This window comes from Chiloscyllium plagiosum, unplaced genomic scaffold (genome assembly GCF_037043375.1).
Source record: "Chiloscyllium plagiosum isolate Xiang-an unplaced genomic scaffold, Cpla_swu_hap1 HiC_scaffold_14, whole genome shotgun sequence".
NCBI lineage: Eukaryota > Metazoa > Chordata > Chondrichthyes > Orectolobiformes > Hemiscylliidae > Chiloscyllium > Chiloscyllium plagiosum.
This window is the reverse complement of record NW_028270152.1, coordinates 17,237,934-17,250,583: the sequence shown is the minus strand read 5'-3', so window position 1 is coordinate 17,250,583 and position 12,650 is coordinate 17,237,934. Positions and strand designations below refer to the sequence as shown.

Here is a 12,650-nt window from a genome sequence, read left to right as displayed (position 1 = left end):
GGAGGGCGGGTGGGAGGCACTACCTGTGTAGTGCCTCGGGTTCCTCTCCTTCGCGCTTTTAAAGGGGGAAAAAACCTACCCAGGTAAGCTTACACTAACTGCTTCCGGGTCTCGGCTGCCCCTCTGGTCGTCGTCACTTCCCCCTGGTGCTCCCGCTCTTTCTGTGAAGAGAGAGTGAAAGAGAAAAAAAAACACCGCTGCTCGCTACCGGTAAGTACTTTTAAAACCAAACGGTCTTACCTTCGCTGCTGCTCGCACTGGAAATGACCGACGGCTTCGAAGGGTGAGTATAAATACTCACCGCTTTCCTTCCCGGCTGCCCCTCTGGTCGTCGTCACTTCCCCCTGGTGCTCCCGCTCTTTCTGTGAAGAGAGAGTGAATGAGAAAAAAAAACACCGCTGCTCGCTACCGGTAAGTACTTTTAAAACCAAACGGTCTTACCTTCGCTGCTGCTCGCACTGGAAATCTTTCCATTTAACTCCATACTCCCTGTTGCTTTCACTTTCCCATCCCCCAACTCAGAAGTTTAAAGTCCTACTGACTACCCTATTTATCCTCTTCGCTAGAACATTGGCACCTGATCGGTTCAGGTGGAGACTGTCCCAACGGTACAGATCCCCCCGGTTCCAAAACTGATGCCAATGCCCCATGAAGTGGAATCCCTCTTTCCCACACCAATCCCTTAGCCGCGTGTTTACTTCCCTAATTTTCTTATCCCTATTCCAATTGCCACGTGGCTCGGGCAGTAATCCAGAGATTATGATCCTTGAGGACCTGTACTTCAATTTCCTTCCTAGTGCTCGAATATAGAGTGGGAAAGATGTTTCCACTAGTAAGAGAGACAAGGATTCAAAGGGACAACCCTTTAGAACAGGGATGAGGAATTTCTTCAACAAAAAGGTGGTGAATCTGGAACTTATTGCCTCAGTGGGCTGTGGAGACCAAGTCACTAAGTATATTTAAGACAGACATAGGCAGGAGAATGAGTTGAAAGACACATCAGCCATGATTGAATGGCAGTGCAGACTCAGCCTTATTCTTTTCCTAGGTCTTATGGCTTATATCTCAGGTTTGTGGAGCAAGAGAAAGTTACAGAGATAGGGACGGAATGAGGTCATGAAGGAATTTGAAGTTTTAAATGTGTAATCTTGCTTGCCCAAATGTTGGTGTAGATCAGCGAGCACAGGGCTAATGGGAAAGTGGGATTTCTTGTTTGTTAAGACATGAACAGCAAGTTTTTTGGAGAGCCTCAATATGGGAGACCAGAGATGACTGCATTGGAATGGTGAAGTCTAGAGATAATAAAGGAATGAGTGAAGGTTCCAGCAGCAGACAACCAAAGACAGGCAATATTAGATGATGATAATGACATGGAAGTAGTGTTGCTATTGGCATGTATGTGTGGTAAACGGGTAATTTTGGAGTCAGATACAACACCAAGGTTGCAAAGACCATGTATGTCTCAATCCCGAGGTGAGGGATAGATTCAGTAGCTACGGACCAGATTTTGAAGTAGGGCCTTAGTTTTCTTAATATTTAATTTGAAAAAACAAAACAATTGAATTATTCACACTTATGGCAAATGCTGCTGAAGTACTGGAGTAGCTTGTAACCTTGTTGGTCTAGTTGTCTGTGACTCCTTGTGCTTTCGGTTAAATTGCTACAAGAATCCATTTGAGAATAAAAGGTAAGGATGTAATCTGCCTGGAAATGCAGGGTCATGTATCTAAACAACACTCAGTAGAGGCAGCGAGACTTGCAACTGAAGACAAGAACCGGTGCTTGACCTCTGTAACATAAATCTTCCTTGCAGCCTTTTACATGCCTCCTGCTCTCTAACGCCTGCTGATCTGCAGCTGCAGAATTATCACAAACCCTGTGCATTGCTACGATGTGTAACCCAGATAATTCAACTTGCTTAAACATGATGAACATCACAGTTAAGCTAAACCCTGTTCCCAAAAGAACACCTTTCATTGGTATTCACTGGTTAGTAATCTAGAACACACACCTAATTTAATTTTTCTCTCCCCATTTTCCAGCTGAGGGAAGTGTGGCCAATTATAACACCTCCACTGCTGTGGCTAAAAAAAAGGTCAACTCCAAATGGCTGCAAATTGATCTGTATAGATAGGATATATGGCATAGAAACAGATCATTTGGCCCAACCAGTTCATTGAAGATGTTCATGCTGCACTTGAGCTTCTCATGTTTCTTCTCCCTCATCTGGTTTCCCTTAAATACATCTATGCTATTGACTTCACCCACTTCCCTATGATATTACGTTCTACATTTTCATCATTCTTTGGGTAAGCAAGTTTTTCCTGAGTTCCCAATCGGATTTCTTGGTGACTCTTGTATTGAAAGCATTCTGATATTTTGTTGCCCATGATATGAAACATTCTCTTTGAATCCACTCTATCAAAATCTTTATTCATTTCAAAGGCCTCTGGTTAGTTACCCCTCAGCCTGTCAATCCCTTCCTAATGTGTCTGATGATGTAGTTCCAATGTCATCCTTGTAAATCTTTACTATGCCCTACCCAGCTTCTCTATATCTTTTATATTATTTGACAACCAGAACTGCAAGCATTTCTGTTATGCGTGTTCAAATCAGTAAAGTTGAGCATAACGTCCCTGCTTCTCAATCCCATCCCTTTAGAAACAAAAGTTAGTGTTTGGTAACCTCTGATGCAACTTTTATTGATTGAGTTCCCCAGTTCCTTTGACCCTCTATCCCACATGGACTTGCATCTTTGAGTAATAAGCGATCTTTCTATTCTTCCCACCAAAGTGTGCTACCTCGCACTTATCTGTATTGCCATTCATTTGAAAAATATTTGCACATTATGCAAGCTTATAATGTCCTCGTTTGATTTATTGCAGCCCTCCTTCGTATTGACTTAATTTGATGTCATCTCCAAATATAGAAGTTCTGTTTTGAGTTCCAAAATCTAAATTCTGAATATAAGCTGTGAACAGTAGTGGTCCCAGTGCTGATCCTTACGAAACGCCTAACTTCTGCCTTCTACTTTTACCTTTTACTCCTACCTTCTGTTTTCTGCCTTGAAGTCAGCTAAGCGATCTGTTCTGCTTTAACCCAAAAATGTGCTTTTCAAATGAGTTACTGGTTAAACACAAGCGTGTAGCATCTTGTAACCTACGTATAATCATGATTACCAGTCTGTGCTGGAATGCATTTTCATAGTACATCTGAGTAGTCTATTGTGACCACTTTTTAATGAAATGAAACCTTGATTAATCAGGATCCTGAGCTGCTTTTGAGGTCCAGGTGGCCATCTTCACTATCTCATCTTGTTCCTGTTGAATTTGTTCACAGGGAATATGAAAACCTGAAGGAGACATTTAAAACTTCCGTTGATGTGTCTGAGAAGCTGAAAAGAGAACATTTTTTAACCACCTGTAAGGTTAGTACGACATCAGGAAGTTAACAGTATGAAACGTCTATCACTGGTTTTTTGTCAATCTGGAAGTTTGACTCTGTGAAGTTGTGAAATTTAGTATAACTCCCATTATTGATTTTTTTTTATTTAAAAGAAGCACTCCAAACTTTCCACTTTTATTAAATACTTTAACAAGAATCTGACCGTACCATTCAGCCCATCACGCTTCTGCCTGCTCTTTAGGAGAGTCCCTGCACTTCTTCCATGCCCCTTCCAATTTTATCTTTTCAAATATATAACACTATTTCTTTGATAGTTATTTTCACCATGGTGTCCGGTGGTCGCACTGAATTACCCAGGAGATAAAGTACAAAAGCAGACCATTTGACTCACCCTGGCCATGATGTAAAATCCGAAAGTGCTTGAAAGTACTGTAACGGTCTGGCAGTATCTCCAGAGAGCAAAACAAAGTTAATGTTCCAGTTTATGAACCTGTAGGCATAAGAATTAGGGGCATGAGTAAGCCATTCAGCTCCTCTAGCCTTCTCCAACATTACATTAAAATCTGATTTGATCTGATTGTGGTCTCTACCCCACGTTCTGATGTATCCCCAAAAACCTGTGACTCCAGTGTTCGTCAAGACGCTGTTCGACCTCTGCCTTATTCAATGACCCTGTTTCCTCCATTCTCTAGGGAAGAGAATTCCAAAGACTTATAACCCTCTGAGAAAAGACAAAAACCTTCCTCATCTCTCTTTAAACTGGAAGACCCTTATTTTAAAGTGTTGGGTTGAGTCTCTCCACAAGGTAAAACATTCTCGAAGCATTCATCTTGTGAACTTAGAACAGAACATCACAATAACAGGCCCTTTGGCCCTTCATGACTGTGCTGACCATAATGCCATTTTAAACTAATCCTAGCTGCCTGCACATGGTCCATATCCATTTATTCCTTATCTGTTTGTGTGTCTATATAAATGCCTCTTACATTTTGCTAATATATCTGCTTCTACCATCTCGTACCCTCTGTGTAAAAAAAAAACTTTCCTCGCACATGTTTAAACTTCTCCCACTCTTACCTTAAATCTATGCCCCCTACTGTTTGACTGTTACACTCTGCGAGAAAGACTCTGTTTATCCACTCTATCCATGCCTTTCATAATTTTAAGTACTTCTATCATGTTGTCCCCTCAGTCTCCAATGCTGTAGTGAAAACAATTCAAGTTTGTCAACCTATCCTTATAGCTAATACACTACAGTACAGACAACATCCTGGTAAATCTCTTTTGCACCCTATCCAAAGCCTCCACGTCCTTCCTATAGCATGGCAACCAGAACTGCTATTCCAAATGTGGCCTAACTCAAGTTCACACAGCTGCAACATGACTTGCCAACTTTTATGATCACTGCCCCAAACAATGAAGGCAGGCATGCTATACACCTTCTTTACTACTTTATCCACTTGTGTTGCCTCATTGAGGGAGCTATGGACTTACAACTCAAGATCCCTCTGTCTATCAATGCTCCTAAGGACCCTGTCATTTACTTATACTTCCCTCTTGCATTTGACCTCCCAAAATGCATCACTTCACTTAAACTCCATTTGATACAAAGCTCCAAGATCACCTCTCATTCTTCTAAATGCCAGTGGATAGAAGTCAAGCCTATTCAACCCTTCCACATAAAATAATCCAATCCCCGATATCAGTTGAGGGAACCCTCTCTGAATTGCTTCTAACATACTAACATTCTTTTTTAAATAAGGAGGCCAAATCTGTAGACCGTACTCCCGATATGACCTCAGCAACACTCTGTACATCTGCTCTATAACATCCCATTTTTATATTCCATTCCCCCTTGCAATTAATAACATCATTCTATTCATCTTCTTGATTACTTTATGTACCTGCAAACTAAATTTTGTAGTTCATGTGTTAGGACTACCAGATCCCTCTCTATCTCCAACTTCTGCGATCTCTCAGCATTTAATTAATGTACTGCTTTTCCATTTTTCCCATCAAAATGGACAAGTTCACATTTTCCCACATTAAACTCCATCTACCCTTTTTTTTCCCCATTCGCTTTATCTATATCCCTTTGAAGATTCCTTCTGACCTCTTCACTACTTTCTTTCCTCTCTGTCTTTGTATATATGATTCCTGCATCCAAGTCGTTTATGTAGATTGTAAATAGTTGAAGCCTGAACACTGAACCCGAAGGCCCACCACTCGTCACATTCAACAATCTGAAATTGAACCATTAATGCCCACTCTCTGCTTCCTATTCGTCAACCAGTTCCCTATCTGAGTTTATATATTACCCCCAACACCGCAAGCTTTTGATTTACATTACAAACCTTTGATGTGGCACTTTCTTAAATTCCTTATGGCGAAGTACAGCACATCACCAGTTCCCCTTTGTCGTAACTTAAAGGGAATTCCCTGTCTACCTAAAGCACATGTACTTCAATGGTTTAAGAAGGAAGGTCACCACCACAAGGCAATAAGTGCTGGGACAGCCAGCGATGCCCATATCCCACAAGTGAATTAAAAAACTCTAATAAATTTGCCAAACATGATTTCCCTTTCACCAAAACCATGTTGACTATGCCTGACTGCATTAAGAATTTCTAAGAGTCCTGCTATAACCTCCTCAGTGGATTCACTATGGTAGGCATTAGGTTAAGCTGCCTGTGGTTTTCTCCTGTGTCAAAACCTTTCTGAAGAAGTGTCAAATTGGATTCGATGTTAACTGTTTCTATCTCCATAGGTTCTACCAGACCTACTGAGCTTTCCCAGCACTTTCTCATTTAATGTCGAGATGGATTTGGTTGAAGGAGAGCATGGGTGGTGTTCAGTCTTTCTAGTTTAAGAAACTTGCATGACTTTCTCATTCAGAATGGACTTCATCATGTCAGTGTCTCTTGTACTGGACAATAACTGGGTTGCTGCACCAATACGTTGGCCACTTCATAAACACTGAACACAGTGATGATTTGCAAGATGAGGAGGCGATACTCAGGAGATTAGATAAAGGGAAGAAATTTGAGCAGAACATTTACATCATATGGACAAGTTGAGTCAAATGGATTGTTTCTGTACATTAAATACTGTGTATAAGATTCACAAATATAGGGAAGGTCCATTTATGTTTCTCTGTTGCCCAATTTAGTGTCTTTCCATGTAATTAAATGGGTTAAGTATGTCGGTCTCTGAGCCAGTAATGCTGAGTGTCATAATCTTGTGTATTTTGTGGTGCTCAAAGCATAAATCAGTATGAGTAGGAGAAGGGATAAAATTAATTTGTGAATTGAGGTATTTCTCATTTGGTTTGGGATCTTGCTTTCTTCTATAGCTCAATAGCCACATCTGAAAATTATATTGGAGACTAGCAGCACGAGCTGATATTAACTGAATGAGACTCAAGGAGCTTCTGTTGTCTTCAGCGATGTTGGAAGTTGATGATAGACAGAAGCTGTGATGTTAATACCCCATGAAGGGGAGGCAAGTGTGTTTGCCATCCCATTTGCTGCTCGCCACACCCACCCCTCATATCCCAGATCTGTCTCGCTCTTGCTTCCACATTCTCTCACTCTGTCTGTGCCCAGACAAGTTTAACCAGACGTTCACTACCCCTACCAGTTGTTGAAACCCATCCCTGGCTGTGGCCTTATGTTGCTGGTCTTTCTGTCAGTGAAGCTGTGAGGCTGGTGATGCAGTTGGCATAGAAAACAGAATAAAGAATGCAAGCTGTCCTGCCATTAGATCAGAACAACCTCTGGCAAGCCCCAGTTGTGGATTCCTCAACTGATTCCAGACAACCTCACACCCTCCCTTAAATTAAACATTAGAACATCTGAAACCCAAGAGAAACATTTGGGATTATTTTTAATACTAAGCCTCTTCAGTCAGAAATTCACCGTTGTGACATTTCAATTGAACTGCCATTTCAGAGAAGGATTGCAGTTCACTGATGTTTATCACTGCCCTGAGCAGTGTAAATGTATATGATATCCGAGACAAAATTGGTGGCCAGTGTGCATCCTGCCACACAGTGAACAACTGCTGGGAAGGACAGCCTTAGGATTTGGTGGCTGCTCTTACAAGCTGGCCTTCAAAGCCCAGACACTCTGAAGCCTATCTGCAGTCATAGTTGCAAACTCTGGGTTGCCCTTTTGCGATTTCTGGCTGTTTGAAAAGGACTGTTTTTAATGCTAATTTGGGGATAATTATTCAATCAGAATGACGAGATCAGCAATTGAAATAATTAGGAATATGGATTTAAACTTTATAGGCAGCCACTGAGACCTCATTGTTATCCTCTTAAGTTCATGTCTCTATGGATAACTTAAAATGTCTCACTCTTTATTTGATATTTTTCATTGTGTTGTGCTGTCCCCACCAACATGACGCTGCCTTGTGTTGCAGTGCAAACCCTTGCCATTTTTAATCAGAAGCCAGTTTTTTTTTGTGCTTATTTAGTTGGAGAGAAATGTGTCACAGTTGGAGAAAATGAAAGAGGAGCTGCGTGCATCAAATGAGGATCTGCGCAATGCTGACAGAGAGATCACGGTAGGTTTGCAAATTGACCCAGAGAATTGAAGCCAATTCCTCCAGCATTTTGTTTTATCACTGAGCCTTTGTTGAGTCTATTTTGGAGGCAGAGAGAGGTGTGCATTTCTCCAATATTTGTTTTAAAGAGGGAAGGTGGTGTAGTCGCTGGATTGATAATGCACAGGCCCAGGTTAATGCTCCAGGGCCGTGGGCTCAAATGCCATTACAGAGGTTGGTGGGATTTCAATTCCTTACTAAATCTGGAATCTAGTCTCAGTGATGGTGAGCATGAAATTATAGGGAGGTTTCCAAATTACAAACATTTACTTAAGGCCTGAAACTGGAGCCATGATTAAAAATAGAAGGATGATCTAGATTATCAAATAAAATGACCCACTGATGTGGAGAAACTGTTTTTTTTTGATTAGTTGAAGGTAAGTTTTCCCATCTAAACCTAGGATATCTGATCAAAACAGTGGCTGTGCTGGTTCATTTGCTTTGAAATAAACCAAATAACGCAACCTCACCAGACCTAGCACTTGTTCTGTCTGCCTTCAGAGAGATTAAAAAAATACAGGTGAGCAATTTGAATGTCTAATCGAGGTCACAAAGAGCTAATGTTGTTACACCTCCCTCATAGGTTACATTCTCACGTGTTGTGGGATTTGACTATCAAGTCTTGTAAGATGTTCACTCAGCTACATGTGTGATTTAATTTGAGGCTCTGTCGCAAACTCTGATTTGTAACTCCAATTTGAGGCTTGTCACACCCTATAGATGGGATGCCACTAGAAGCATGGGCAGAAAAATGGCAGATCGAGTTTATTCTGGACAAACATGAAGTGATGCATTTTGGAAGCTCAAGTACAGGTGGAAATTATACAGTGAACGACAGAACCTTTAGAACAATCGATATTCACAAATCCTAAAAGTGGCAACGCAGGTAGATAAGACCAATGACATGATTGCCATCATTGGAAGAGGCGTTGAGTATATGGATAGGCAAGTTCTGCTGCAGCTTTATAAAACTTTAGTTAGAATACTTTGGAATATTGCGTTCAGCTCTGGTCACCACACCACAATAGGATGTTGATGCTTTGGAGACGGTACAGAAAAAGTTTACCAATATGTTGCCTGGTATGGGGGATTTTAGCTATGAGGAACGGTTAGATAGACTGGGTTTGTTTTCACTGGAACGCAGGAGGTTGAGGTGCGACCTTAAAAGATTGTGAATGGCATGGATAGAGTGGAACTTCTGAGGCTTTTTCCCAAGGTTGAAGGGTCAATAACTCGGGGACACAAGTTCAAGGTGCGAGGGGAAGGAGTTTAAAAGAGATGTGCATGGCAAGTTTTTCCACACAACGGGTGGTGAGTGCCTGGAACACGCTGGTTGAGGCAGACACAATAGCAGCATTCAAGAAGCACCTAGACGAATACATGAGTAGGAAGGGAATGAGGGATACGGATCCTGTAAGTGAAGGCAGTTTTAGTGTGGAAGGGCAAAATGTGTCACTGATGCCTTGGAAGGGTCGAAGGACCTGTTCTTTGTTCAAAGAGCTTCAGCAATGTCACAGAGAAGCTGTAAAGCCCTCCATCTCATACTAGTGCTTTAGTCTAAGTGGTTTCAGTTCACATTTGATGAGAAACTACAAACCTTTGTTTTGAAGTTATGCCCAGGAGTTAGTCTGCAATTGTATGACTTGTTATTTGAATATTCGTTAACAAATTTAAAATAAACCAGTCAATTTCATTGTCAAAATAAATGACCATCAGTGACACATTATACTATCCATAGGTCAATTTCACGGTCTTTTCTAGGCAGAGAAACATGGCTGTAGGCACAATTTTTGTTTAAAATAAAAAAGTCTCATTGTGGAATCTGTTCACTTCGTAAAGGGCAAAGTCCCCAACCCCATTCACATCTACCATAGTTTCGTTAAAAAAATTCATTTTTCTTTTTTTCTGCCCTTAAATTCATCCTACACACTTCCCCTCTCCCCACTCCATATTGCAGAGGACTGCACTTTCCAGTTCTGATAAATATATGAAATATTCATTTTGTAGAACCTAAAGAAGAAGGTGGAGTTCCTCCAGAAGTCCCTCAGTACGCCAAATCGCACCAACGAGGCAATCAGCCGCTTAATCTTCGAGAGGTGGGTGAACCAATTCTCGCTCTCAAGGTTCCATATCTGTTATTTTGTGGCTTTTGATTTATAACTATTCAAGAAACCTGGAGTTTCTCCCCATTCTCTTTTGTGTCTGTCCTACGTTGCATACCGTCCCTGGGGCTGGCAACGTAAATGTATTATTTTTCCCTTTACTGGGCTCATTGCTGTGGGAAGGTATTTCTGACTTCTTCAGTTTGCTTCAGTGACACTGCAGGTCACTTGGAAAGTTTGTGGCAGAGATGGAGGCCATTCAACCCATTGTGTCTATGCCAGCAGAAAAGAGCTTTCGGTTTAATCCCACGTTCTAGCACTCAGTTCACTGCCCTGTGAGTTACAGCACTACACGTGAGTTTTTGCTAGCTTCACAAATGATGTTGGTCTATTATTGTCAACTAATGCTGAAATGATTTCTGGTGCTTGCAGCCCTGCTCCCGTGGATTTACAATACCCTAAACTGCACAAGCCAGCTGTTGGAGAGGATATTGATTTGTCTCTGACATATGACTTTGATACCCCTGATCATGTTCCTCCGAAACCCCTCAGTACTTCGTTGAAGAAAATAAAACTAGATACAGCTGGGTAAGTGCAGTACAATAGTTCATTAATGTCTATCGGACTTGAAGTCAAAATATCTTTAGGGAGTAAACTGAATGCTATGTCACTACAGTATTTGGATTTCAAATAGTTTGATTCTATCATTTCAGAATATGCATCAAATTAATAATTCTTTAAATTGTTGTGGTTATATATTTTTGCTTAATAAACGTGGATCTAACCAGGATTCACACTATTTACATCACGGCACGGTGGCACAGTGGTTAGCACTGCTGCCTTACAACGCCAGAGAGCCGGGTTCAATTCCTGCCTGTCTGTGTAGAGTTTGCACATTCTCCCCATGTGTGTGTGTGGGTTTCCTCCCACAGTCCAAAGATGTGCAGGTTAGGTGAATTGGCCATGCTAAATTGCCCGTAGTGTTAGGTGAAGGGGTAAATGTAGGGGAATGGGTCTGGATGAGTTGCTCTTCGGAAGGTCGGTGTGGACTTGTTGGGCCGAAGGGCCTGTTTCCACACTGTAAGTAAGTAATCTATAATCTAAATTACCTTTTAGTAGGCTGGATTCAAATTATTCAGATTCAGCAATAGATTTATTATTTGATTAACAATAATCCACTGTTTCCATTCACTTTGAATCTATCAGACTAGCAAATCTCTTGATTTATATGTTTTCCCTCTTTGCTATGGAGCTTGTGTTGGTGCTCCCACAACTAAACAAATGACTGTCAATCTGCAACAGTGGTATTGCAATTAGGTAAGGAACACAAAAATAGACATGTAGGATCGAGTTGATGATTGGAAACCATGTTATAACCATGTTATACCCATGATTCTATAGGCTCCATGTTGTACTAATGGCAATGTGATTGTTATGCTTTTGTAAGGTACAGTATAATCCTTTTTGAAAGGTGTCAGTGTTGAGCCAGACCAAAATTACCTTTTTCTTAATGTGACACACTAATTGTATTTGGTCTTTTTTCTACCTTACCCCTTCTATTTTGTAGGTTACCAAGGTTAAATCAGTCTACTAAATCAGTGGACAAATCAAAGGCGAGTATTTACTTACAAACTTTGCATAACTAGTTGTTCCAACTCTACCTGTGACGATTGAGTTTGCTAAATCGTCTTGAAAATAAATAGCAATTGCCATGTAATCTAACCAGAGGTTCAGGTGTATGTCAAGGTTAGTTGCAATGTTGAATCATTGCAGGACTGTTTTTGGAACCCAGAACAAGCAAGCAAAATTATAGGAATTTTAACCACCTGGAACGTTGTACAATGTAGTTTTAAATGTTTTTGCAGCCTACTATAAATACACCGTCATTAATCAGTGCCCTTTAACTGATGCGTGGAAATCATACTTGGTTATTAATAACTGCAAAGTTAACACCGTCATCAATGAATCTGCTATTTACTGTGAAATTTAATTTGAAAATACAAGGAAGAAAGATACCAAGACTCAAAGCTATGAATGTTAACAGGGCATGAACTCAATAGGTCAAATGGCCTCCTTTGTCATAATTACTCCATGAACCAATCTTTGTTCAGTGATCTTGCAATGTAATGCAGTTCTGTGCTCAACGGGAGCACTTGCAAGCAAATCGTGTTACTGCCCTAGTGAAGCTCCTTGCTGGGCCCACAGGGTGGCAGTATACTCCCTCTGTTGGCACCCTCATTGGTCTTCCTAGAAGTGAGTATGCCTAACTTCCATCCAATATTCACTTCAAAACTGATCAATTTCTTCCCTGTCTAAGGACATTCTGAGATATACTTGCATTCCATTGCTCGTGTTATCATGTAATTATGATGCATCAAAATTACACAATGGCCTCAGGAGTATAATGCGTACGCAGCCTGAGCCTGAAATTCAGTGTCAGTTTGTGTAAGGTTATTTCAGGTCATTTGTCCCATCCTACTGACATGTTTTGAACCTGACATGTGACTCCAAAAATGAAACTAATATGGCAAACAA

At 40.9% G+C, this 12,650-nt stretch overlaps 1 protein-coding gene across 1 annotated transcript in view; it reads left to right on the top strand.

Annotated features, from left to right (window-relative positions):
* The window catches only part of traip (TRAF-interacting protein), a 53,236-nt gene that overhangs the window by 30,105 nt on the left and 10,481 nt on the right, over positions 1-12,650 (top strand). Inside the window, exons 9-13 of the mRNA XM_087994100.1 lie at positions 3,340-3,427; positions 7,885-7,974; positions 10,021-10,109; positions 10,548-10,703; positions 11,683-11,728. Coding sequence (XP_087850226.1) covers positions 3,340-3,427; positions 7,885-7,974; positions 10,021-10,109; positions 10,548-10,703; positions 11,683-11,728 — 469 coding nt within the window. The remainder of the gene's footprint in view (positions 1-3,339; positions 3,428-7,884; positions 7,975-10,020; positions 10,110-10,547; positions 10,704-11,682; positions 11,729-12,650) is intronic.